The 27,840-nt window shown below is 43.5% G+C and overlaps 1 protein-coding gene across 1 annotated transcript in view; it reads left to right on the top strand.

Annotated features, from left to right (window-relative positions):
* Positions 1 to 276: 276 nt before the first annotated feature.
* Positions 277 to 27,840, top strand: part of OPCML (opioid binding protein/cell adhesion molecule like) — a 1,071,706-nt gene continuing 1,044,142 nt past the window's right edge. The window contains exon 1 of the mRNA XM_043579850.1: positions 277 to 696. Coding sequence (XP_043435785.1) covers positions 636 to 696 — 61 coding nt within the window. The 5' untranslated portion in view covers positions 277 to 635. The remainder of the gene's footprint in view (positions 697 to 27,840) is intronic.

The raw sequence follows: 27,840 nt of genomic DNA, 5'->3' as shown, positions 1-27,840 counted from the left end.
GTCTCAGTGTTCTCTGTGGGTTATGGCTCCTTCTGCCTCCCTACCTGGAGACCAGGAAGACAGAACAATGATAAGGAATGGATTGGCCTGGGCTTTAGTAACATTTCCTTTCTTGTTGTGTCCTGAGCCCTGCTTGGGTAAGGATGACACCAACAGTTTCAGCCTCCTCCCCACTGCCCACCGAGGCGCTCGTGTGTCCCCACGGAAGCCACACTCTGGCATACTGACACAGACACCGGTGCACACTGCCGTGCTCGGGTGAGGGGTGAGGAAGGGACAAGATTCAACTCCCCTTGGAGTCAAACCTCCCAGATAGGAAAGCGTCCGGGTGTCGCTCAGCAGAGTGGAGCCAATGCGTGCCTTGGAGGAGGTCTGCTTTGAGCCCTGTACAGATTGGTGCTGATGATTCTTACCAGTTGTGTGTATGTGCAAGAAAAAAAAAAAAAATCAGAGAGGCTGCCTGCCTGCTCCCATCTCTCGCGCGCTCTCTCTTGCTCCCTCTCTCTTTTGCTCTCTCCCTCCCTTTGCAAACATTGGATTTAAACCTGCTCAGAATTCAGCACAGAGGAAGGCAGCAGCGGTAGCAGCAGCAGAAGCAGTAGCAAGCCCAGCAGCTGAGACACCGCAGCCTCAAGATGTACCACCCCGCCTGCTGGATCGTCTTCTCCGCGACGACCGCCCTGCTCTTCATCCCAGGTACGGGGAAGGGGTCTTTCTCTTCCTGGGGCGATTTGGAGATGTTAGAGAAGAAGAAGAAGGGGGAAAGAGGAGAGCCCAGGAGGAAGAGAGGGAGTGGGAGACGCATGTGGGGGAAAGAGGTAGGTTTGCTGTATGCACGCACACACATCCGCTCCCTCACTCACAGGCACGCAGATGCTTGCAGCACAGGATTTGCTCTCTGTTCCCCGAGATGCGATCTGTGAGCTGGGTTCGAGAGCTGCACCCTGCTGTGAGGCACCGCTGTTTCTCTGCAAGGTACCAACTGGCATTAACCAGTTGTGGTCCCATGGGTCTGAGAAGAGGGTTGAAACTCCCAGTTGTAAATCCTTGTCGATGCTTGTGTTGGGACCTGCAGGGCAGACGGGGCATCCTTATTTCTCTCCCCATCTGCTGTCTCTCTGTTTCTGAATCAGTGTCTACCTCTCCACCTCCTATATCTCTGTTTTTCCTGTCTCTCTTCCTGTCTCTTTTCTCTCCACTCCTCTCCCTCCACCCCTTCCTCCCTCCCTTCCTCCAGAACCCTGCCCCCCCCACTTCCCCCTGCTCCTGTATTTCTTGCCTACCACTTCTCCTCCTTTCTTTATCCTTCCACCAAATGGGCAGATTATGCCTTTGGAATCCACAATCTTCTCCGTGTCTCCTCTGACTCCTCACCTGGGAAATGTGAATTTCCCTTGACAGAATTTGGAATGTTCTCATGGGGAAGGCTGGGAATCTGGATTTACCTGATTCTCCTCAGCACCTCCCCTATCTTATCTAATGATTTAGATGTGATTCTAGCTATCACAGCAGTTACTTGTTTGGGGAAAACAAATCTGCAGTGACACAGGTAAGATGCTGCAATACTACCAGAAAAAGCTTAGTGGAAGTGTTGCAAAACCCAACACGTTTTAATAGATTTGATAATTGCATGCATGCCGTTCTCAAGCAGACAACTGAACGCCTGCAGGCATCCTTCAAACAATGCTGAAGGGACTGGTTATGCTTGCCAAGGTTTTAGGCAGCATCAAAGGGTCTGTGGGGTTTCCATACTAAACCCCAACCCAGTAACGATTTTCTTTTCTTTTCCTTTTTTTTCCCAAATTGAGATACATGCATTTAGGTAAACATTCGCTTAAATGTAAAATCCCAGACATATATACACAGACACAAATTCTGAGGTTCTTAAACCTTACATATCCTGATATAGGTAGAACATATAATTTTATATTTTTATATACAGAATCACTGGTTTTGATTTTTATTCTCAAGAAATGAAAGTCCTAAGTATTTCTAAGCTACCAAAGTGAAATTCGAAAAATTAAAGTTTACTGGGGAGAAAGAAGAGAGGAGTAACTTTAAAAAATAAGAAGAAATCCCTTGTATGATGTTTTCTAATTTTTTTTTTTTAATTGTACTTTTTGTAGCAGAGATGAGCTCTGCATAACCATGTTCTTGGCTGTTTTAGGCTGCAAAGTTCATAGTGCCAGATGCTGTCCTTCTTCCAGATTCAAGCCTGGTGGGGGGGGGGGGTGGGCCAGACAGGGTTGGGGGAGGGGGGGGAGGCAGGGCAGGGAAGGAATACTCAGTACCTGCTCCAGCCTGGTAGAGGGAGCCAGGTGGGCTCTTTGGGTCCACAGTGTGAGAAGACAAACTTTCTCCTGTGTGAGCAAGTCCCTGACTGGCTGGCAGCTATTAGGGCCTCCTCTTGCCAGATTGCGCTCCTCCCACTGTGCTGGGGTCCAAGCAGGCAGAGCAGCAGAGCTCAGGACCCTCACCCCAAGTGCTCTGGGCTGTGGGTTTGCTCTTCTTCTGGCAGGAATCAGAAAATTACACCTCAAAAGGAGAGGGGGTGAGTCCTAGTCAGCTGAAGCTGCATTGCAGTGCACCCTGAAGGAATCAGGGTGATACCTCCCTCTAGAGGTCCCATGGCACCCGAAAACGCAGCTCTACTCCATTGGTGGGGAGTGTTGGCCTTGCTTGCTGGAGAAGCCTCCACACCTAAAGGCAGCTGTGCTCAAGGGAATGACCCTGACCTCCAAGCACCTTCAGCTCTCCCTGGAATAAAGTGTGGTGGACGCAGAGCAAAGGCAGGGCACAGGGGAGAGCCTAGTGTCAGTCCTGCTTGGAGTCTGCTCTCTATGCTGGTTGTGCCAGGAGCCTGGCCTGAGAGGTCTCACAGGGAGGAGGAAAAGTTGGCTTTGTGAAGTGTATGTGGAGAGAAGGAAAACATCACTTCATGAAGGATTCCTGTGGGAAATGAAACTTGGCTGTACCCAAAAGTTCTGATTAGCAGAAACGGCTTACTTGTGACTTCCTCCTTGCTTCTCTTACTTCCTTCATTAGGATTTTAGACTTTTCTTTTTCTTTGTTTCACATGCTTTTTCTCCCATCGGGGTTAATACCAGCTCGTTAGCCATTTACTTTTCCTGTGTCTAAAGACAGAGGCTAATGTAATAATGAAACCCTGACCTGGTTAGGCCTCGATGCCATTTTATTCTGCAGCTTTCTGTTTCTGTTTCTTGATAAACATGTTTCCATCCCAGAATAATTTTAAGGCTAATGTTGTTGTCTCTTGGTGCCTTCCAGGAGGAGACTGATGGTCATAAATTGCTTTTCTGGGCTGACTCTCTGGGATAGGAAAGACAGTAGCAAGTGGAAACTATAATGAACCCCCACCCAAGATTGGGAGAGGGCATAGGTTGACAATTTAAGTGTCACGCCAAGGCTCAAGAAGCTTCTGAGGCCAAGAGCTTTTATGGTCCTAGGTAGGAGGAGAGATGGGTACCTGGGGGAAGCAAGTCAAGAGAAACCTGGAGGAAAGTACATTTGCATCTGAATCATGGAGTGGGGGTGGGGTGGGGGAAAAGGATTAAAATGCAGACTCTCTGCCCCCATCTCAGACTTGCGACTTTAATCAGCATCCCAGAACCTTCTGAAGCACTGTAAACCCACTGGGTCTGCAGTTTAAAATCTATGTGTCTATGATCTGCAGTACTCTTGTAGAAACCCATTTTCTGCCTGCCTTTTCCCTTCAGCTGTAAGAAATGGCAGGATCCTGGGGGTGAGGAGGTGTTGCTATGTTTAGTAGCCAAGGCTCAGTTCCCTGGAGCACAGCACAGTCCCTCTTTCCTCAAGTTCAGACCATTACCTCCTGTTTGCCCCCTTCTCCTTGGCCCCGTCCTGCTTGTGGCTTCTATGCTGTGACTCTAAGCAGGGAAGTTAGCTGTGAAGCATCCCCATCTACCTGCACTGGACTGAGTTATGCCCCATGCACAGTTCTGTCAGCTTGGATTCATGGCCACAGCCACATCTTCCATTACTTAATCAGGCTTGGCCTGAGAGCACTGGACTTGCATAGGCAGTTCTGTGAGGTATAGGGTTCTTCTCTTCCCAGCACATGTGCTTCTTACATCTCCCTTCAGAGAAGTGCCCTGGGCCTTGGGCTCTTTGGGCTGGAATGCTTGGCTTTGGGGTGAGTCCTGGGATGGGCTCTATAGCCAAGTTTCTGTGAATTCTTTCCCCATCCCTTACTTCATCACCAGCACAGAGTTGAGGAGTTGGCTAAGATTGCCTGGTTTGCCTGAGAGACCAAGTAGGAGAACCCTTTGCCATTGGGAGTATCTGAGGCCTAGACTCACTACAAATGAGATATGAACAAGGAATGAGGATCCAGTTATGATCAAGACCTAATCATCCTTTTATTAATCATAGATTTGTGCCTCTTTTTCCCAACCTACCCTGTGGCTTTCAATCCCTTACAAATAATGGGCATGTTAATAAGGTCAGACTACATGCTGTCAGCACTCAGCACTGGCCCACTGGCAATAGCAGGTCTGAGAAGGAGACAGGTGTCGGCAGCCTCATAAAGATGGCTTTTTCAGTAGCCTGGAGCCAGGCAGTGTTGCTCAACCTGAAATTAATCAGGGATAGATCCTGAGTGGCTTGGGGTCCTGGCATGTTGCTTCCATCCTGTCTGCTCTGTGCTTTCTCTCATTCTTAGAACCCTCTGCCATGTCTCAGTAGCCTGGAAAATTACAGAAGAAAAGTCTTGAGACAGTTGGCACTTGCCTGGGTTTATTATTTAGCAGCTCTGGGCCTGGGCCTCCCACATCAGCTACTGACAGCTCTACCTGATGTTCACTGTGTCAAACCTGTGTCAGAGCTTCATGGGGCAGAGTGCACATATCATGAGGTGGGATTCTGCCCAAGCCTCCAAAGGTGTGAAAAGCAGAGGACTGACAACTCTGGTTAGGAGCTCTTTGAGGTTTCTTTGGTTGGCTCAAGGTATTCTCTTGAGTCTCAGCCTACCAATCTGTGGAATGGGTTCCAGTGACATATGCTCTTGTTCCATTTAGACTTGTCCAAAAGTGTAAGACAAAAGGAACATGTCTGAATTTTTGTCATTAAAAACAAAAACAAAACACCTCATTCTGCTCTCCTAGCAATAGGGCAAAAAAGAGGCTTGTGCACAGAAGGAGACAGCACTCTTTATTGCTGAAGGAGGAGGAAGACAAGCCTGGCCCATACCAGCTCACACAGGGCTTTACCTCAGCAATGAAAATTAGCAGAACATAATTCATCCATTCATTTACCCAGTAAGACAGGTTCTAATTAAACAAAATCTATTAAGTAAGATGCTCTCCTGCCCCAAGAAACACAGGTCCAGGGCGCCTGGGTGGCGCAGTCGATTGAGCGTCCGACTTCAGCCAGGTCATGATCTCGCGGTTCGCGAGTTCGAGCCCCGCGTTGGGCTCTGGGCTGATGGCTCAGAGCCTGGAGCCTGTTTCTGATCCTGTGTCTCCCTCTCTCTCTGCCCCTTCCCCGTTCATGCTCTGTCTCTCTCTGTCCCAAAAATAAATAAAAAAAAAATGTTGAAACACAGGTCCAGTAAAACAGGAAATTATTCTGTATTCTCCTTTTGGACTCCCAATGAGATATGCATGCTGACCTTGATCTTCCCAGGCCTTGGTTTCTCTGCATTGAAAACTAGGGCAGCAGACATGGCTCCAATGGTTTCCCAAAACATTGCTTTGCAATATTTTTGGTGGGGTGCTATGGACATGGAATTATTCATCAGCACTAGACAGTGCCACTCCAGGAACCCCATCACCCATGGCCCTGTACTATGGCTTGCCTGTCCCTGGCTCACTAAATAGCGGCCCATGGCCTGCTGCCATCTGCTTGCAGCTGGCTAGCACTGGGGAGAGAGGACAGTGGGAAAGCAAAGCTTGGCTATTCCTGTCAGTGAACTCAAGTGTCAGCCCACAGATGGCCTGTGGCTGCTGACAAGCCGGGCTGTCAGAAGCGGTGAATATTAGCACATCTGGATGCTGAGTGGCACCTTCCAGACACAGGGGATGAGCAGGCACTCAGAGGAAGGAAACAGGTTGGCATCACCTTGGGATGGCTGTGCTCCACTCTCCCACACCTTCTGACCCTGCTATAGACACCAAGCTCCTGGGGACATTTGTCCCTCTTGCTTTTATATTCTGCTGGTGGGAAACAGAGACTTGGGCTTTGCTTCTTAATATGTGAGGCCTTGGTTACCTCAGCCTTTTCATGAAGGGCAGGGAGGTGGTAACACAGTGGGGCATGGATATTGTTCCATTTACCAGATTCCTATACCACTTAGCTCTGTACTGAGACAATGGTGCTTGTAGGGCTTGGGGCAAAATTGAAGTACTTCTGAGGATAGGGAAAAATGAAATCCTATAACCAGAGAAAAACTTTAAGACAATTTGCTTACTATTGCCTTCCTGGAGGTTTGTGAATCACATTCCCTCCTTTCTCTACCCTCCCTTCTGAATGTCAACTCACACACACACACACACACACACACACAGTACACACGCAGATGAGAGTTTAGCTACCCTTAAAATCATATACATAACTTCTTAAAGAAAGCAAGCCACTTCCTCTTGACTTCTAACTCTGCCTTTCCAGAACTCCCTTCTGTGGCCTCCAGGCCTTGGTGTTCTTCCTGTGGGCACCTATGGCAAGGAGCCTACAGGTTGTCTCTACCAGATAAGCCATGACCAAAATGTGTGGGTGCTTCCCCTAGTGATGCAGAGACCCCCTGCAAATTGACCCCCTTACCTCTGAGCCTTTCCAGCTGGTGCTGGAGGCAGGCCTGTTTGCTGCCTTGTTTGCTATCACCTCTTTCCTACCCAGACCCTTTGGTGCTGAGACGCTAGGGACTCCCCTGCAGTCACTAGACTAACTTAATTAAATGTTTGCAAAATGCTTTGAGACACCCCTGGGCAATGTGCTGGGTAAGTGCAGAGCATTATCATTATGATGCAGGCACATTTCCTTTAATGAGCAGAGATGCTGTGCAGAGAGACCCCTGTAAAGGCCAAGATGAATCAATGCATTAGGACACAGGCCATTGATTGGAATGGCTGCTTGTATGTTAGTGGGGGATGATAAGTGACAGCCAAATGACACACTCAAATCCAACATGGAGAAAACCAGCTTGTTTGTCATTTCAAGAGAGAGTCTCTGAAATGGTCTGAGTGGTCACTTTTGAACCTTTATTTACAGGGAATTTTCACAGGCTTTACCATTCATGGGAGTTTGCTTAGTGGTTACACGAAGAATAATGATGGTCTCATGTTCTATGGTTTACCTGGAAAATTGATCTTTGGCCTCATTTGTTCCTCAAAGTCATCATGACATAGGCCAGGCAGATATTGCCCAATTCTGATCTTTGCTTTCCTTTGCTTATAACACCAGGTAGACTTCTGGTTGCCTGTAGAATAGAGTCCAAAGTACTCAACATAGTTCACCAGCCATGACCGGCCGTGGTTCTCATTTTATCTCATCTCACACCTCTCTCCCCTCCCAGCTGGTGGCTTTAATCACTCTGGAGTGTCTCAATCCCCCCAAACACACCATATTCTTTCTTTCTTCAAGGGCTTCATCTGTGAGGTTACCTGATCCTCTTATCATGTTTCTGGCTAAACTTCCATTCCATCCTTCAGGGCTTAGCTTAAATATTGCTTCCCAGGAGAGCAGAGCATTCTCCATGCTCTACATTAGGTTAGCTCTGCCTCTTTTTTATGCAAGTCCATGATACTGGGTGCCTTCTTTCTAACATTGTGAGTCCGTATATTTTAAAGTAATTCTTTGTTTTATGTCTCTTTTCCTTCTTAGACCATGGTCCATAAAAGTAGGTAACATGTTTTGTTCTCTAGCATATCCTCAGTGCCTAACACAATGGCAGGTATTAAACAAGTGCTCCAAAAGTATTTGTTGATTAAGTGAGTAGGTGAATTGAATGGACAAATGCACAGGTAATCAGCCAAGGTCACACAAATACCAAGTGTCAGATCATCTATTCTATCATTCTGTTCCATTCCATTGAATACTCATAGGCATCTGGGACCCTTGTTCTCAGCCTGCGCATCCACTTCCCCATCTGCAGAGTAAGGACACAGAGGCATGGAGATGCGCTCTGCTAATGGCAGATGAAAATGTGCAAAGAATGCTTATAATGATTACTCACTCCAGTGTTCATGCTTGTCAATAAACACCAGCTCTGAGCTACCAACCAAATACACAGCAGCTTGGAGCTAGAGCTGCATGTTTTCAGATCTCACATCACATGGTGCGACAGACATGACTGACAGTGAGAGTCATTCCGTAAACACAGATGTGGGTCCTGATGTGGGCTCTTGCTTTAATGCAAACCCAAATTACTTAGCAGACTTAATCAGGGTGTCTGTTGAAATGGCCCCAATTATTTGAAACAGAGTCATGCCTGTGGCACCAATAAGTATACCCTTTACCAGTACAAGGAGGAATTGTGTTGTTCACAAGAAGTAAAATGTTGAGTTACAGATAGTAAGATGCTAAGAGTGGAAGAGTGAGTTATGCTTGAACAATTGAAACTTAAATGGGTTGATGTTCTTATGGGAAAGGTAAAAAGGGGTTCAACAAATCAGAAGAAATTGAAAAAGGCCTTTCTCATTCCTTGTACCCAGTCATTTTTTGTAGCCTTGCCTATTTCAGACTTGGTGTTTCATGGCTGTGGGATTTGGAATAGGAGGATCTTGCATTATTCACCTGGAAGTGCTCTAAGCGCCAAGCACATTAACTTATTTCACATGTTATTTATTGAATGATTACTATGTGGCAAGCTCTATGCTAGGCACTAGGAATTCAATGCCTGAACAAAAATATTTATGGTCCATGCTCTTGTGAAGTTTACAGTCTAGTGGGTGAGACAGATATGCATCAAATAAATACCCATATGGTTGTGAAATCACAACTGAGAAAAGGCTTTGGAGGGGGAAATGTGTGCTGATATGATTGCCTATAAGGAGGGCTTGATCTTGCCAGGGAGGCCAGCAAAGCCTTTCCTATGAAAGTGACAACTGGGATGAGCTGTGAAGGATGAAGAGTGAAAATTATCCAAACCCAAGGGAGGAGGCAGAGGAAGAGGCATAGTGAACAAGATACACAGAGACAACACAGTGGAAATAATCTGAAGACATTCTATTGGGCTGCAATGGAGAGGTAGTGAGTGGAATGCAAGATGAGATGAGACGTCTAGGAAGAAGTTAGAAGAATCAACACCCTCCTCACACCTAAGGTCATGTTTATCATTTTGGTCTTTATTCTAGAAGTGATGGAACACCACTGATGTGACTCATGTGGTGGGGGTGAAGATCATAAGTTACATTTCTGACTCTTGTTCTTGTTGCATTTGCAGAATGGACTAGAGGTGAGCAGACATGCAAGAGGTAGGCCAGTGGGAGGCTACTGCAGTAGTTCAGATGGGAAAAGGCTGGTGGTGCATGGAACGGGGAGATATGGATGACCTGAGAGACTTTATAGGAATATCAGAGGTGTGCCTTATATGTTTGAAGAATAAAATATAAAAGTAAACCCACAATAAGCTGACAGCCTTTTTGGGGAGCATTAAGAAGAGAATCTGTCCTCAAGTTCCTGCTCACAAGCCACATTTTTCAGTTTAGGTGCAATCTTTATATGAGATAAGGAATAGACTGTTTTTGGAAATTCCATCATTTCTGAAAGTCTAATAATCTCAGATCCTTAACTGGTGTTCTCTCAGTGGTTTAATGTGGAAGCTTAAGATTGCATCACTCAACCCCCAATCCATCAGAAGGATTATAAAGAGCTCTCACTGTGTTAACTGCTAGATTCTGCCCATAGCTGTTTCCTCCTGGAAGAAACCAGGCATTTTAGAGTTTTGATTGGGGTCTAGAGTAATTTTTGGGCATGAAGATGCAATCATTTCATAAATATTATCATGATGATAGGAAAGAATGCCTGACCACTCTCCAAGATCAACAAGTTGGATAAATTACATTAATTTATTTAGAAAAGTAAAGGTCACTGGAACTGCGAAGGACCTTGCAGATTATCTAATCCATTCAATTCATTTTATAGATGAAGACACTGAGGCAAAGGGAGTCTAAGTATCTTATTCATGGTCACATTATCACATAGTGACTGAGCCAACTTTTGAACACAGCATTTTCAGTAACCTGTGTTCATAGCCTGCCTAGTGTCATTTCAGCATGATAGTGAAGGGATGAGTTGAACTTTGTCCCCCTCTCTGGTACACTATTGGAAAATGAACTTACAACCTTGGCCACTACTCTGTTTCCCTGAAGCTCTCTCATCTTAGTGCACAAAGAACATCGTGGAACAAGGCAACTCCACAGTATCTTTTACCCAACGATTCAGGTGAGGGGTCAAGAAACAAAAGAGAAACCTTGTCCTTTTCAGAGGCTTTCTCATACTTTGAAGGACCTTTGTAACTGAACTAGGAGACATCTTAAAATCAATCATTTCTTGATATGCAGAATGATATGCTCAGGGTAGTACAATATTGAATTTCAGACATGTGTCCACCTGACTTGCTTAGTCTACACACTATGAAAGACACCTGCATCTATCATCACTATGCCATCAAAATACCTATTTTAAACTTGTCTATTCAGTCTTGGCTCTGAACTAAGAAAGAGAAAATCCACATTAAGAATTCCTGAGTCTCTATATTAATGACTCATGTTTAAATGGTGACTTGCAGTGTACAAAGCACATCCACGTACATCATAACTATCTTGTATGCTAGTGAGTGAAAGAGCCAAAACGTCTAGGTCTTTTTACTTCTCCACTCCTACACCATCACACTGCCTTTCAGAATGGACAACATGGGGATGGGTGGAATCAAAATAGGTTCAAAACAGCTATAGACAAATGCAGAATGGAAAGCAAGAGTTCAATGATATGCCAGATATGACCAAGGATGGTTGCAATGATATATGTAAGATGGCAGGATTGCTAAAACATGAGAGTGGTGAGGCCAGGCACCTATGGGCATTTCTGTTTCAAGAAAGACAGGCCTAAAGAAGCCTTTGGCTTCTTTGAACAAGCCAACCTTATTCTTCTGCATAGCCAAGTGCCAAGGGATTTCCCACTCTCCTCAAAGAGAGGAGAATGTTGGAAGAGAGAATGTGGCAGATGGAAATAGCCCGTCAGCCTACAAGCTCCAAGAGGAGCTGGAGTTTCCTTGGGAGTCCCCTGGCTTTATCCCATGGAGAAGAGAATGCCCAGTCTTACTTGGCACTGGGGTGGATGCCTCTTTGGGTGAGGCCCAGATGGGAAAGGATGATGAAAACCACTATCAGGATTCTGCATCTTTCTCTTATGGGCCTTTTCCTCTTTTTGTTTGGGACAAAACCTTGGGAGTAAAAGGGAACTGCCTTACAACTGACACCAATTTAGCTCTCATGATGTTCATGAAGACTGGACAGCTTTCTTATTATGACCTGGGCAATTCTCTTTTTCCTTGTTTCATTTATATTATTTATTTTTTAAGTAGACAATTAACCCTCTCCATTACCTTATGGGAGAGCATGAAAACACTGGCCTAGAAAGCAAAAGACACTGTCTCTGGCTTTGTCTCTGCATTTCTGAATGGTGGGCAAGAAGTTCAATGTCTCCAAGACTCAATCTTCTTTGTAAAATCCTCTTTGTTTTACTTCTTTCTTAGGGTGGCCATAAGGGTGGTAACAAATGCATGATAGATGTGCCCTCTTGGAAATGTTCTACAGTTCTAACTTGCCAGGTCTTATTTTGTCTGTTGGGTTGGCCAATTCTGTCTGAGTATTTCTCTCTTCTTTTTCTGTGTAAACTTCCTTACTCCTGATTTTCTGTCTTGCTTTGACTGTCGTGGGTTATGGTTATAATTGTCAGTGGAGCATAAACCAAATTGCCTGTGACATTTGTTTTAGAGGAAGATGCCTATTTCAGGCAACTCCTGCATTCACTCCTCTAGTCTTAAAGCAATATTTGGTTGTTTTTTCCTTTTTCCATGGAGAGTACTGATAAGTGTTTTATGTTTCCTCAGCTGAGCTACTTTGGCTCTGCTGAGAACATGAACTCTTTTTTTGGGTTGGGGTGAAAGAGACCCAGATGGAGTTGAGAAGAGCTCCAGTATGGAGCCTAAAGTCAGGCAAAAAAGATCTCTTCAGCTCTGTGAATGCCAGGCCTGGGCTAATGACACCTGCCTCCGAGATGTGCTGTCACAACTTAAAGTAGAATTTCTGGAAGCAGTGCGTTAATGAAGATAATACTTTTGTGGGAAGAAGGGTTCTCTTTGGCTCTCCTAAACACATAATGGAGAGGGGACTAATTTGTCCCCATATGGGCTAATTAAATGAATACCTAGAGATTAGAGTCCTCTTTGCCCAGGCATGTAGGGAAACTGTACAGCACACAAACCCCACAAACCCACACAGGTCCCCACAAACCCACACAGACTATACTGGGCTGAATCCAGGATGAAATCCATTGATTCAATAGTGTTCCTTGGGTAGTAGAAAGAGGGTAATCTCATGAGTCACATACCTGTCTTGTACCCTGCCCAAACCCAACATGTTCAGTTTAAATAGCCTCAGAAAAAGACCCAGCTTGAGTGGAGATGGTGAGGTGGCCCACATTTCTGGAAAGGGCCTTTGAGACCAAGAATCTTCTAAGCACATTGCACTTGGTAAGAGTCTTTCTGTCTATCTTGCTGGGCTGTCTTCTGAGTAGCTAAAGCAAGTGGACCATGACTATAAGCTTGGTCTCTGAGTAGAATACAGCTTGCTTGAACCTTAACCACATACTGAGTCTTTGTCTTATCTTAGGTGAGGTAGGGCATAGCTCCATTTTGGAACTAGAAAATTAATTTTTTTCATCATATTTTAACATCTATAAAGATCGGTGAGAGTAACTTTGGGTGAGCAGACTTTCAGAGATGTAGGGCTGCACCATCTAGCTTTGGTTTTGAACTGCTCAGTTCACAACTCCCAGCCCTGGGTCTCACTCATATGCATCAGAAGCTGTGTTGACATGATCAAATTCCACAGAAACAGTGGATGCTTTTTTGGAAGCCAGTTAGCCAGGGCAGAGTATGAAATTCAGGCAGGCACATCTACTTATAGATTAAAGAGAGAGGAACTGCTGACATTTCCACAGGTTAGACTTCCAGATGCATCACTAAAGTCTTTGTGCCTGAGAGGGCAACAGGTACCAAAAAAGGTAGCAGAAGTAATGGAAGAGAGATCAGGAAGATGGGGGAGAAGTCAAAGATACATAATAGCTTTTTCCCCCTATAAAGGAACCCTACATTCTCTATTCCTCTTTATTTTCAATTCTTCATGGCTACATTTTTTCTTCTGCTTCTTGATGATGGCATCTGGGAAGAGAGTGGCTGTGATAGATTTTTTTCAATGGAGAGAAAGCCCCCCCGTGTAACTTATCTGTCTGTTATGGCTCCCAGATATTGGTCATAGGGCTTGGTTAGCTATCAGCAGATGTCTCACTTAGGCCTGTGATTGGATTTCATTTTGTTCAAAGAAATGGATACATAAGAAATATCTTAAGTACTCTCTCAAAATTCCTTGAGGATTTCTCCTCTTTTGTATTGCACTGGACATTTGGTGGTGGATGACAGAGTCAATGTGAAGCCAGGGAGCAAGTGTCAGAGCTGGAAGGAAAGTTAGAAGAAAGTGGAACTATGGATCACTTAAAGTCAAAAACAAGGAAGGATAAAGATGAATCCCTAGGCTACCAAGCAAGAGGATGCAGGGACAGAGACAGGCAGAGGAAGAGACAGCTACCCAGTGAGTGGAGCTGATAATGCATCAGGGAGAAAGATGTCTGAGTCCTGAAGATGTTCCTGCCTTAGAGCAGGGTACCTTCCCAGTGTTGAGGTGCTATATAGTGACTTTTAGCCACTGAGGCAAACACGTCTATGGACAGACAGATGCCCAAGTTATCAGAGGGCAAGTCATAAAACTCAGAAATATCAAAAACCCTAATGAGTAAACACAGGGCACCTAGGTATGTACAATAACTGCCTGCCTTCCAGCCTACCCCTACTTACCACCCACTGATAAGGATACATTGCTCTATACCTCCTCTTCATTAATAATTTCTGCTAGTAAGTTAACCACCCCTCTTTTCTGCATTAAACTTGCTTTGTCCAAAGCCTACAGGCTTGGTTGCAGCTAAGTAGGTGGGAATCGATCTCCCATTCACTGAAAAAAGTATTTTTTTTGTTTTTTCTTTTGTTTTGTTTTGCTTTGAAGGTTATGTCTCTGTAACATCAGAAACAGAAATGTCATAGGATTCCACTTTTTTCTAATCATAGGATGTTAGAAATGGAAAGAGATTTAAGAACTCTCTAGTCTTCCTTGCTAATTTGGTAGGTGATGCTTATGGAGGAGGACATCCTTGCTTGTTCCCTTCCTGCACTCACCTATGGCTACAGATGTCCCTTTTATTAATTTGTTTTTTTAATTTTTTAATGTTTATGTATTTCTGAGAGAGAGAGACAGAGCATGGGCAAGGAAAGGGCAGAGAGAGAGGGAAACACAGAATCTGAAGCAGTCTCCAGGCTCTAAGCTGTCAGCACAGAACCTGACATGGGGTTCGAACTCACAAACTTGGAGACCATGGCCTGAGCTGAAGTCTGACACTTAACTGACTTAGCAATCCACGTGCCCCTACAGGTGTCCCTCTTAAAACCTGCCATAGTTATTCATCTACTCAGTTCTGCTAGGAAAAATTTCTTATCCCCAATTGCCTCTTCAGAACGACTTTACTCTTGCCTAGGATACTTCCTCTGTTCAGTTCTATTGCCCAGCTCTTCATAGCTGTTTGGACTCTTCATACTGATGGCTTTGCTCAAGAGTTTGCTCAGCTCTAATTAGTTTTCTTCCACCAAGACGATGCCTCTCAGATTACTTCCAGCAGCTCCATATCCTGCTGCCTATGGTGTCCTATTTGTGTTGTTCAGAGCCCTAAGGTTCTGCTGAAGCTAAGTGGATGGGAGTCTATTCCCCACTCCCTGACCACAGCTGCCCTTAACAACCAGAGTAGCTTCACCTTCACTTATTTTGTACCATCACTTTTTGCTATTAAAAAAAACAAAAATTAAGACTCACAGTATTATCAGTGGTCTCTGAACTTTTTTGCTTTAAAGCATGTACACACAATCTATTTATTTATGTAGAAATGATAATATGTTGCCACACATGTATGATGATATAAAGTATAAGATAAAAATGAATAATAATAGGTATTCTAATATCCCTTTCCTTCACATCATTGTAACATCAGACCATTCCTGGGGGCAAGCACCACATTGGAGACCACTGCACTAAGTCATACTGTGTCCTTGGGATTAGAATCAAGACAGAAGTATCAAATCATCCTTGGCAAAATGATCCTAATGGCTCAACTCTGGCTGCTTATCTCTGGGACTTAGCATGGGGATGTGTCCTTGGCTACAGATCACTCTGGATATTGTACAATACTGTTGCTATGGAAGACCCCATCCTGGAGCAACTGCAATGTTCTTCAACAATATTATTGTGGTAAAAAATTGAGTTATGTGTCAGTGGACACAGACCAATATCAGGAATATTCTCTTGTTTATCAAAACAGGAAATAAATGCGAAATAGTCTTTAGAAGAAGAAAAAGCTGAGGACAAGGACCAACCTTTCCAAGTGCCCATGATTTTTCATTTCCAGAGTTCTCACTCTTTTCCCTCTGTGTCAGCTCTTCTGCAGGGACCACCTACAATAGAGACACTGAGGTCTTAGCTTTCCTGACTTAGCTTGAGAAGTACCCTTTCCCCTGAGGAAAATCCAGCAGAGGTAAGGTTAGAATTTTTCAAAAGAGATATTATTAGACCATAGTAATGTACATATACAGAAAGGACTAGCTATAAGGAAAATTGGAAATGCACACACCTTCCTGAGCATAGTTTTTATCCTCAAGTGACTGAAGTCTTGTTCTGGTGTTGGTGGCAGCTGTGAAAATGTATCTTTCAGATCTTTGACTACAATAAATATAATTGACCGAGTATCCCAGCATCTGCTGTGTCAGGTCCATTGCTGTGTTGGCTCTGAGGCCATGTTTCTCACATACTGCTCTCAGCCAGTGACTGAGTGGGACAGAGATAGTAGGTCAGGTCTATTCTTGGGAGATATGGTCTCCTCTTTTGGAAAACTTTGACTTGAGGGTCCCCAGTGGCCTTGCCAAAATTTCCTTAGGATTACACTTCATTCTCTGCTTCCACCCAGACTTACTGCCTGGCCCCTGAACCAACAACTCACTAGGGATCAGACTGGCACTGTAGTCTGCTGGATCCTCTAGTCTTTCTCACTTCCTTTTCCATTTTCTCTCACAGATGTTTCCCCTAGTAAATGTGTTGCACATTTAGTCCTGTATTGATGTCTGGTTCTTGGAGGACCCAGGATAACACGGTGTTGTTTGGCTGACAAAGCTAAATAGGTGTGCAAGCCAATATTTTGCTCCACATTCTAAACTTTCTAGTTTGATGTTATGCTATCCATCCCATTCTGCAGAGTTGAGTTAGGATGCATTGGGCATCACTGAGATATGTGCGGTTTTCAATACCAGTAGAAACTTGTTTTTTGGGACTCTCTTAAGCAGAATCCAGTAGCCCTGCTCCTTGGAGGCCCTACTCTGACCATGGAGTAAGTAAGACATTTTTAAAACATGTCTCTTAAAATTTCTCACCTAGGTTTCTGGCTTTTCTGGACCTTACATTCATTCCTCATTCTCCTGGTTTATTATCTACTGCATATCACTATGTAGCTCATAAAGCTGGTTCTACCCTTCAGTAATGCTTCAGTTTGTAATTGTTATGGTTTTGTCTTAGCTTCTTGAACTCAGTTTTCCTAATGTTTCCATGGCATGTTTTTTTTTTTAAGTTGGCATTATTGACATTTTAGGCAGGATACTCCTTTGTTATGGGACTGTCTATACATTGTGGGATCTTTAGCAATATTCTTGACCTCCTTTATTCATTAGATTCCAATAGCACCCTTTAATTTGTGACAATCAAAAATGTCTCTAGACAGACAAGTGTCCCCTGGGGAACAAAGTTGATCCCAGTTTAGACTCACTGTTCTGTGGTTTTCAATGGTCAGTACAGTATCCTAACAACCCCTCTGACTTATGTCAGTTTTCTTTTCTTCAACTAATGAAATATGGGCTTCTTTTTTTTAAGTTTATTTATTTATTTTGAGGATGAGAGAGAGAGAGAGAGAGAGACAGAGAGAGAGAGAGAGCATGAGAACATGGGTGTGGAGGAAAAATGGAGAGGGGGAGAAAGAATCCCAAGCAGTCTCCATGCTGTCAGCACAGAGCCTGACACGGGACTCAATCTTATGAACTGCAAGATCATGGCCTGAGCCAAAATCAAGAGTTGGATGCTTACCCAGTTGAGCCACCCAGGTGCTTCTGGACTTTTCTTGTTTCATAGGCATGCACATCTGACCTAGTCTAGTTTCAAATCTATCAGAAACTTCTAGTTCTCAGTTTGTTTGTTTCACTGAAAATTTTGTTTATTCAGAACCTGTAGATTAGGTAATCATCTTTTTCATCTGTGTCAGGTGGTTAACAAGATGAAAATATTTGATAATAATACTATTAGGCATAATAGTAAGCTTGTTCTCTGGAATGGAATATATGGATTAAAACAGATATGAAAAATCTAAGCCATAACTACGTTATCAGTCAGATTAGCTGGACTGACTCTCTCATTGAACAAACAATTTTTATTAACCAAACTTTTTAGCACCTTTTCTTTAGGGCAGACTTACATTTTAGTGTATTAGCTTGAAAGTGGTCATAAGTGAGAACAACAGCCCAGATATGGTTCCTGTGCACAGACCTAAAACTAAAACTAAATCCAATATCTAGAAATTAGTGCATTGTAAATATAAGATATGCCTACCTACAATTGTGGCAGTAGAATTTTGAGATCAATGAAAGGTATTGTGCCGATTTGAAAAGAAACATGCTCCCACCAAATCAAGAATGGAGAAGGGTCCTATATATTAAAAACAAAGCCCCACACACACACAAATTCTTGACTAAAATTTCTGGGTTACTTATTAATGAAAAGGAGAGATATTTGGCAGAACATGAATAGTCCTGTCCACAATAATTTTGGTAACAGGGGAGTCAAGAGCTTCAGGTAAGGGGGAGACACAGGTAAGGTGGAACGGAATGTCAGTTCCAAACAAGTAGGGATTTTTGATTGATCCCTTTCCTTTAAGCTTCTTTGGGAGTGACCTGTAGCCCAAAGCATCAAGCCCATATTCAAGAGGTCATTGTCTTAGGACTCCAAACCCAAGGAGCAGCCCAAATGTCTCCCTTGTAAGTAACTATTGCAGAAAGTATATCTCACAATTATTTGACCAGCTGGCCCTGTATTGGTTTCTCGTTTGGATGCAAGCTTCTTATGACCCCTATTGCATATACTGAAAATGTTGGAGCTCTTAAGATCTTGTAGATGCCAGATGATATGATCTCTTACTATAGCTCTTGGATGTCTTTCTTATGGTCTTGACCAGTCTTGAGGTATCTCTTTATCTTGCAGGATGTGCTCTCCAATTCCCTGTTACAGAATCCTTTATAGCCCTAGAAGGACTTGTTGTCTAAGGACTGACCCTTTGGGATTCTAAATCATATCTTTCTATATTCAGCTGGCCTCACTGACCTGATTTCTCTGCTGCTATGTTGTTGACGACAATAATTTTAGAAGCTAAACTATTAATTTCTGGGATCGAGCTTACTGATTAGGATCTTTTCAAGAACCATTATAAATGCCAGATTTGGTTTGATAAAAGTTACTTCCTTGTGAAACACCACATACAGTTAATAATTCTATAAGGTCATTTGTATAACTGGCCCTCATTGAGTGCTTACTCTCTACCAAGCACCAGTGGCCCAGGATAACAAGATGACTAAGTCAAGGTCACTGTCCTTGAATGCTCCACTCAGGAAGAGACAGGCCTATAAACTTATAAACACATTACAGTGTGTTACCTCAGCAACCTTTTTCATAAACCATCTCATGAAAGCATTTAAAGAAGGAAGAAACTCACTCTCTTAGTTTCCTCAGGGAAGCTTCCCAGAAGAGGGGACATTTGAGGTGAGGTTTTAAAGAAGTGGGGAACTACCTCATGGAGAAGATGACCAAGAATTCCATTAGCCACATGCACTGATGTCTGGTAATTGGCTGGGAAATAGGGAGTAGGAGGTAAAGCAGTGAGAGAAAGGTAAGGGAATGATCTAAGACCTCCAAAGTACAGTGTTGAGAAAGTGGCAGTGTTTTGTAATCAAAGCAATAATGCTCTCACTGTGTTGTGGATTTATGTTGTGTAATTTAAATGTCAAAGACATGACTGGTGATACTGGTGAAATCTGAATTTTAATATTTCCACAAGTTTCTAGATGTCCATGTTATGAATGGAGTCGAAGGGGTGAAAGAAACTTTGTGTGTGTGTATGTGTTCTGGACTTCACACATTATCAGAGACAGGGTGCATTTCTCCTCAGATTCTTCTGTTTCTTTCAAGATGGACTTGCAACCTGTAGGTTTATGAATTCCAGAAAGCAGGACAAGTAATATTAAATTCTGATTTACGCCTTGAAGGGTTTGTTTTATCAACGTTTATTTATTTTTGGGACAGAGAGAGACACAGCATGAACGGGGGAGGGGCAGAGAGAGAGGGAGACACAGAATCGGAAACAGGCTCCAGGCTCTGAGCCATCAGCCCAGAGCCTGACGCGGGGCTCGAACTCGCGGACCGCGAGATCGTGACCTGGCAGAAGTCGGCCGCTTAACCGACTGCGCCACCCAGGCGCCCCTTGAAGGGTTTGTTTTAATTGCAAGTTATGCTCACCTTCCAGAATAAAGGTATATTTAATTGCTTACTGAGTTATTGAAGATGAATTTATGTGGTGATTGTTCTTTAACCACATTCACTCAACAAATATGTAGTGAGGACCTAGCATGGGTCAAACACTGTTCTAAGGCTTTGGGATTCTTCAATGAATAAAACAAAGACTCCTGCTCTTAGGAAGCTCATATACTAGTGGGGGAATCAGATAATGAGCAATAAACATAATACGTATATTTTATGGTATGTTAGATGATTGGAAGTAATACAGAAAAAAGAAAAGTACAGAAGAGTGTGGAGACTGGCTTGGAATGCTGGGGAAGAGAGTTGCAATTTTAAATAGGGCAGTCAGGGTAGGGTTCATTGAGATAGGTATAACTGAGGAAGTGTTGGAAGGAGGTGAGGAAGTTTGCCATGAGGACATCTGAAGGAAAGAGCATTCCAGGCAGAAACACTGCCTAATGCACAGACCCTATGGTGCAAGTCGAATCTACCTGGTTTATTCAAGAAACAGCAAGGAAGCAAGTGTGTTTTAAGTGAGGTAAGCAAATAGAAAGTAGTAGGAGATGCAACCAGATCAATAATAGGGGACCCAATTAAATAAGCCTGTACTCCTCTGTAAGGAGTTTGGCTTTTTCTCTGAGTTATGTGAGGAGCTTCTTCAGATTTTTGAGCAGAGAATTTGTTTAAAATTATCATTCTGGATGCAGAAGGGTAGAAGTAGGCAGACCAGTCAGGAGCTATGGTCATAATCCAAGCAAAGGATAATAGTGGTTTCAGCAAGGTGAGGTGACAGAAGTAGCTAATAGCTATATGTTAAATGAAGAGCTACCAAGCTGGCAGATTGAATATTGGGTGAGACAGAATAAATAGATCCAGGGAGGACTCCACTTTTTTTTTTACCTGAACAGTAAAAAAGGAAGGATCTATTGGAAGGATAGATTTGGAAGGATAAAGTTGACATCAACTGTGATGAAAATCTATGGGTAGAGCAGTGTTTGGGGGGAAGGACCAGAAGTTTATTTTGGACATGTTGAACTGGGTATGTCTCTTGGACATCTTTGGAATGCATGGGAAAGTGGCATGAATATGATATTTAAAGCCAGAAAGCTAAATGATCTTACAGGGAATAGAATAGAATATAATAGAATAGAATAGAGAAAGGAGAACTCCAGACCTTAAGCTCTGGGAAACTTCAACATTAAAAAACAGTGAAGGAGGTGATTACATACAAGTATGAAGAGTTCATGTATAGTAACATGTAGGTAGGCTGGTAAATGGGTCAAGGCAACAGCCAATAGGTGAGTGACAAGCAAGGCTTGTTAGGCACACAATTCTTGATCACATGTCATTCCAAATCACTGCAGTATACAAAAGGTGGTGTTATTAAAGTACAGGACACATTCATAATGCTATCTTAAGTATTTAATACTAGGGCATGAAGAGAAACCCAAGACGGGGGGAGGCTAAGTCTATGCCCACAAATGTTGAGCATATCACAAGGGACATTAAGATCATTTAAGCCAAACAACTTGATTTACAAATTAGAAGACTCATGTCTCAAAAGTGAACTGGTTTAACCAGGTTCACACAGCAAGCTATGGGACAATCAGGTACAGAAATGAGGTCTAATTTTTCCCCATTTAGAGGACTTCCCTCTCTACTATCTTCCAGAACTCACTGAGAGTCTACTATTGATCATACCCAAGAAATAATATTATGAAAATCTGAGAGCCTTCTCTGCTTGGGCAGCCAAGCTTTGAGCCACAAACGTAAACAACAGGTCTTCTAGGCTGTTGGTCTTGTGCTACTCAAACTTGCATCTTGTGGTTGTGTACTCTCTGCTCAGTGACCAGCTTAGAGCAGGTTGAATGACTGCACACGCCTGCATTTTTAGAGGCATAAAATTATCAGCAAACCTTTAGTGGAATTCTCTGTTTAAGAACTTCTCCATGTGACCTCAGTGCTTTTCCTGTGGTCAGTGGTTTGACTAGTGTGTCTGATCTGGGGAATGAATGTAGGCATGAGGTAGATTCCAACAACCTTTAAGAGGAGGCACCCAAGAGGTGGTGCCCTGCACGTAAAAGGCTCTCAGTAGATATTTACTGAATAAATATCTTAATGGGTGACTCCACCCAGTAGAAACATCTTATGTAAGCAGGTTAACTGGAGAGTAGAAAATCTGCAATGTTGCTGATTACCCATGTGCCTTTGGGCACCTTCTTAACCCCTCTGAGACTTAGTTTTTCTGCCTAGAAATAAGATTGGAGCTGCTGACTTAGATCAATGGGAGAAGGTTAATTGAAAACAGTTATAGAAAGCATAGAAGAGTATTTCAAGACAATGTGTAAAAGCTAAATGTCATCGTCACCACAGCCAAATTAAGGAGGGGCCTTGAGTAATTCAGGAAGTGTTGGGAAGTGCAGCCCCCTTCTGTCTGTCCTGTCCTTGTAACTGGGTGGTGGTGTGGTGATGCCAAGCGAGAGGTGGGAAGCCCAGCGTGCCTCCAACTCCCACTTGAGAAGCCCTTAGCTCTTTCCTTACTGTTGTTGGGTGTGTGCCCAGTTGCATCCAGAACAGAGGGAAGAGCCTGCTGACAAAGGCAGATGAGATCTGTGGTGTAAAGCCACAGGAGAGATGATATTTGACAGATCTCTCCACAATTATGTCCCTTCTTCCCACTCCCTCATGCAATTAGGGGTCTGGGTCCAGTTCCTTACTAGGCCAGCAACTTCAGCAACCCCAGCCCCCCAGTTGATTTCAGTGTGGGGTCAGATAAGCAAGAGTCAGGTCTGCTGAGCTTACAGGCTTCTGTTTCCAAGGGCATGAGACCTTTTTAAAAAATGGTCTCACCTACTTCATATGGGAAACTGGAGGCAAAATTGTCCCAGATCGTTATGCAGAAGATGGAGACAAAGGTCTAAGAAGACACTAATGTTGAATGGATCTTGCTACTCAAAATGTGCTTCCTTGATCAGCAACATGGAAGTGAAGAATCTTGGGCTCACCCCAGGTTCTTGCCCATCTCTCCAATTTCAACACAAAACCCATTTCAAGTACATTTTCTTCCAAGCAGCCTTTCCTAGACACTTCACCCAATAAGAATCTCCTTCCCTCTGACCTCCTAGAAAAAAAGTTCAGAACTTAGCTGTGCATCAGAATCACCTGGGGGAACTTCAAAACCTAATGGATGCCTACCTAGAGCCTGCTCCCCAAGATTTTTATGTAATTGGTCAGTGTAGAACATCAGATATTAGTATTTTTTTAAAAGATCCTAATATCTGTGTTGGGGAAAACTGTTTTAAACATGCATTATTAGCCCTGACTTATTTAGGATTTTAATGATTTACTCTCTCAACAATCACTTTTAAAAGTGTCTTTATCTTGTCTCTATAATCAGAGAGTAAACTACTTGGGAACAGGGATTCTTTCCTCCTGTTCCCCCCAAGTGAACACATGTGGTGCCAAGGAAGAAGCAGTAGGAATGAGGACCTCTCAACTCTGTTCTTTCCTGGGGGTGCCTGGCTGTGTGACCTTGGGGCAGGGGTGAGGGCATCCATTGGGCTTTTCTCAGCCTTGAATTCCTTCTCTACAAAAGAAGGTTGAGTTAGATGATCCCTTAAGGTGCTTGCCGGCTCTGATGTTTTGTAATTCTAATGAGCACTTAGAAAATGGGGATTGATTGCAGGCAGCCCACTGCCTTGAAACCTGGTATTTGACCCATTTTAGCATGTTGTTGCCTTCCTCCTGCTCCACAAGGGTAAGATGCTGGTACTTCTCACCTCTGAAGATGTGTCTTCTCAGCTGGCTATTAGGCTTTCCATGAGGTCACTTCTACTAAGCCTTATCCTAGTCCATGGTGTTTCTCGGTCTGCATTGCAGCAAAGAATCGATCAGATCCCCAGAATGAGGTAGCAAGACAGTGGAAAAAGGTATTCTCTGTCCTGACTCCCACTCTATGGAGCAAAGGGAAAACAGGCACAATATTTAAATAAACACACACAGGTTAAAGAAGGGAAGCAGGAGAAGGATCCATACTGCAGGAACAAGAACAAAAAAATCAGAGATGTCAGGTGCCCACTGGACTTGGAGGGAAACAAATGAGTGACTGGGGAAACTATGGGAACTATAGATTCAAGTGGAGAAACATGATCCAGTCCAGAGGAAGTCAGCCACTCTCCAGCCCTGCACAGATGTCATCTTTGGAGGCATGCAGAAAATTCATTCTCTTGCCCCTGCTCCAGCACAAAGCATATGAACAATGGCATTTGCCCTTGCTGATTAGACACTATTCTGTTTGGGGATTCCAGGATAAAGTTTTTTTTTTTTTCTATTCATATGGTTAGGGCAATGTCCCCTGCAGCAACTACTGTCTCATTTTCTCAGAATTGCTAGTACCACTTCATTCTGGCTTCTGCGGCTAATGTTTCCTTCCTATTCCTGCCTTCCCACACAGTCCTCCCAGGATGCTTATCTCAGGCTTATCTGAAATTAAAAAAAAAAAAAAAGAAGTATTGCTAAACCATGCACACATTTCCTAAAGGATCATGATGACAGAGCAGGTAGAGGAATAGAGAGGCAAAGGTAAAAAGACCATCTTTTACTACAGACTGCACTGGAAGCTTTGGGAAGTAGTGAGCTCATGTCAGCAAAGCCCTCTGAGCTATTGCTCTTTACTGAGAATTTTGGAGGCTCTTATGTGCCAACCTATTTGCAGACATTTAAGAATTAACCCTCTCACAGCTCTAGAGGGGTGTTTTGTTCTGCTCTTCAAAACTTAAATGAAGTGATTCCAAATTTGAAGTAAACTTAGAGATAAGATATGTGGCTTTTAGTCCCTCTTAACTATGGGCTGTGGAAATTTAGATAAGACATTTTCTTTGCTGGGGTCTTGGTTCATACTTATTATAGAGGCTTGCTTTTTATTTGGTGAAAACAATAGTCCCTAATCTCAAAGAGAAAGGAAATGGTGCCAACTTCCAATCATAGGTAGTAGTCCCATGGACCATTTGGCTCACTGGGAAAGAGGCCCATGATTAGTTAGCAACTTCTGAAGAGGGTGTGTAGAGAAGGAAGCTGAGGTGGGAATTCAATACATTCAGTCACCATTCCTAAAGGGACAGGCTTCATAGGGCTTTTATCGGCAGGGTGGGGGAGGGGAGTAATGGTGGTAGGCAGAATTAATGTCCTTTTCCCAAGGATACAAGGGAAGGATTTTGTTCTCTTCCTTTTGGTGGGGGTTGGGGGAGTGGGGGTGGGGATTAGTACATCATTGCTTGTTATGGTTAATGTATGTAAGAGTAGGGAGGGTATTAAAGGCAAATATCCATGGGTAGGAATGAGAAACTCAATAGATGGATAATATGTCACTGGAACCAGATTTCTGGTATCAGTCCAAGGTGTCAGTGGGAAGTGGGAGTGAATGAAAGAAACAGTGAAGAGTGAGGGGTCAAAGGGAAGTTGGGATAAAATGACAGAGAGTAAATGTATTGGAGATGAACCCGTGTGTATGATAAGGGTTCCTGGGATAAGTGTTGAGTTGTAATCAGAGTAAGACTGAGTTGTAATCAGAGCCCCTGTCTCCATATCCCACACCTGGGCTCCCTCCTTGTAGAAGATCTTCTCTCTGGCCAAGGTTCACCCCTTTGAGCAAACCAGGAACTGACTATGTGAGGACATTTCTGTGCTGGTCAGATGCAATTATCTCTCTGAACAAAGAAGCTTCCTGCCCCGCTTCTCTCCAAGGGACCATCCTCAAGACTGTGGCCATCTCAAAAGACCACTTCTTTATTCTTTCCTACTTAGAATGAATGCTCTTAACAGAGACATGAAAAAGATTATGTTACTTTCTCATTGTCCTAGAGATGGAATTCAGGGGTTTGGTGAGGTTAAGTGCCTTTTCTAAGGTCATGCAATGTGGGGCAGCAGAAGAGCTTGTCTGAGTGCCACAGCTCTGCCATGGCCACGAGCAGCCTGTTGCTCAGTCACTGTGCTTGTTACATTCATCTTTCCTGTCTCCTTAGGGGGTGTCTCAACCTTTCTTAGTCTGTCACATATAAGGTCCCTGTTGGTCATTTTTGCTTCTGTATTTTAATGGTTGGACTAATTTCCACTTTATTTTTGTATTTATTTTAACACAATCACTTATAATGAGGCTAATGACATTTTGTCTCCATGGTGGCGCATTTTAATTTGGTCTCGGAAATGTCAAAGCGATCAGACAATTTTGTATCTCGGAAACACAAAATGTGGCAGGGACAATAGATTCTTCTCCCCATCACTCCATCTCCCTTGTTATCTGCTAGCTCCTGGGGCCATTCTGTCCCACTGGCTGCTTCTCTATGTTGGCATGGGCAGAGATCAGCCACGAAACATTGCCAAGACAAGAGACAAGAAGGATCCAGCAGACGGACTCTTTCCAGCAAGCACAGTTAACACAATTTATCAGATTTCAGCACCTGAGCTAAGTTTGTTATGATAGAAACATGGCATTGTTTTCTTGGCACCATTTTGTATTGATCCTTGTCCATCCATCCATCTCAGTCTTTCTTTTGACCCTGCATATAGCTTTCCACATCTCTCCTTTAAGACTAGGTTAGTCATTTTTCTTTTCTTTTCTTTTCTTTTCTTTTCTTTTCTTTTCTTTTCTTCTTTTTCTTTTTCTTTTTTGTTTTTTTTGAAGTAAATAGCTTGGGCTTTGTTAGCCTCATAAAGTCTCTCCATCATATTCTTCTTCCTCTTTTTACAACCCTTTACAAATGTAAAATCCATTCTTAGTTTGCAAGCCATATGAATTATCAGGCAATCTTGGATTTGGGGGTTTTTAGGGAAACTTTTAGCAGTATTTGGATTGAGGAACTGAATCCAAGTCCTTTCCAGCATGGAATTCATTAGAGTATCTATCCTGTAAAACAGAGCCACTAATAGTTGCCTGTGCTGAGGTTGGGTGGTAGGTAAATTCTCTAATGATGTAAATATATAACACATCTCCATAGAGATGGTTGATTTTAGCTTTGTTGGAAATGTAGGATTCAGGGCTTGATGGGTTTTCCTCAGGAAGGTTGTGTTGTCCCGTGTTTATTCTAAAAAACTGGTTAGTGTCAGGTCTGAATTTGGAGGTCTCTCATTCTGGACTTGCCTTCCCTGCCTAGCACTTCCCTGTGGCCAGCCTCCTCTCCACCCTGCTTTGTCCTTGAAGGGAAGGAGATGGATGGTGTCTGCAGATGGGGCAGTGCAGCCCTCTCAGCCCTGATAGCAACCACATTAGTCTTCACTTCAGCACCAAGGCTCGTTTCTTGTAAGCTAATCTCTGAAGTGGAAATCAGAACAGTGAAAGGAAGAGGGTCCTGGTGTGGTGAAATCTTCAGGCCGAATCCCGGAAATTTGCAGCATAACCCAGATAGAACCCGTGCCCTAGGAATGGCCTCAGCCAGGTGTCTATTTAGAAGCCATTTTGTCAATTTCTTTGCCAGCTTTTCCATGTAGTAAGGATACTTTATCTCTATAAAGCAGCAATAAGTGGACAGTATAATATATTTCACTTTTAATAAGGTGTTGCCAGTTGCACACACTCTGTAGAGCAATTAGTGTCAAAAGCTGCTAAGCAATGGAGGGAACTGTATCTGAGTGTTTACAGACTGGAAGGATTTACAGCTGGGTTTGGAGGAGCCATAGCCACAACATGGAAGGCAGGGAAGCAGATATTGACCAGCTGAGTTTAAATCCACTGATATGGGCGTTTCTGAGACTTCTGGAGGGCAGGCCCTTGCATTGTGTTGTGATCTTTGCTCCTGGGGCTTGGAGATAGTGATTGTCCTCACAGAGCTAGCTCATAGGGCTGGGGAAAGAGCATGGGTTTAGTGGTGCCATAGATATAAGCCGCAAACTC

Source organism: Prionailurus bengalensis, chromosome D1 (genome assembly GCF_016509475.1).
Source record: "Prionailurus bengalensis isolate Pbe53 chromosome D1, Fcat_Pben_1.1_paternal_pri, whole genome shotgun sequence".
Classification (NCBI taxonomy): Eukaryota; Metazoa; Chordata; class Mammalia; order Carnivora; family Felidae; genus Prionailurus; species Prionailurus bengalensis.
Note: the sequence above shows the minus strand (reverse complement) of the source record. Positions and strands in the feature narration are given on the sequence as shown.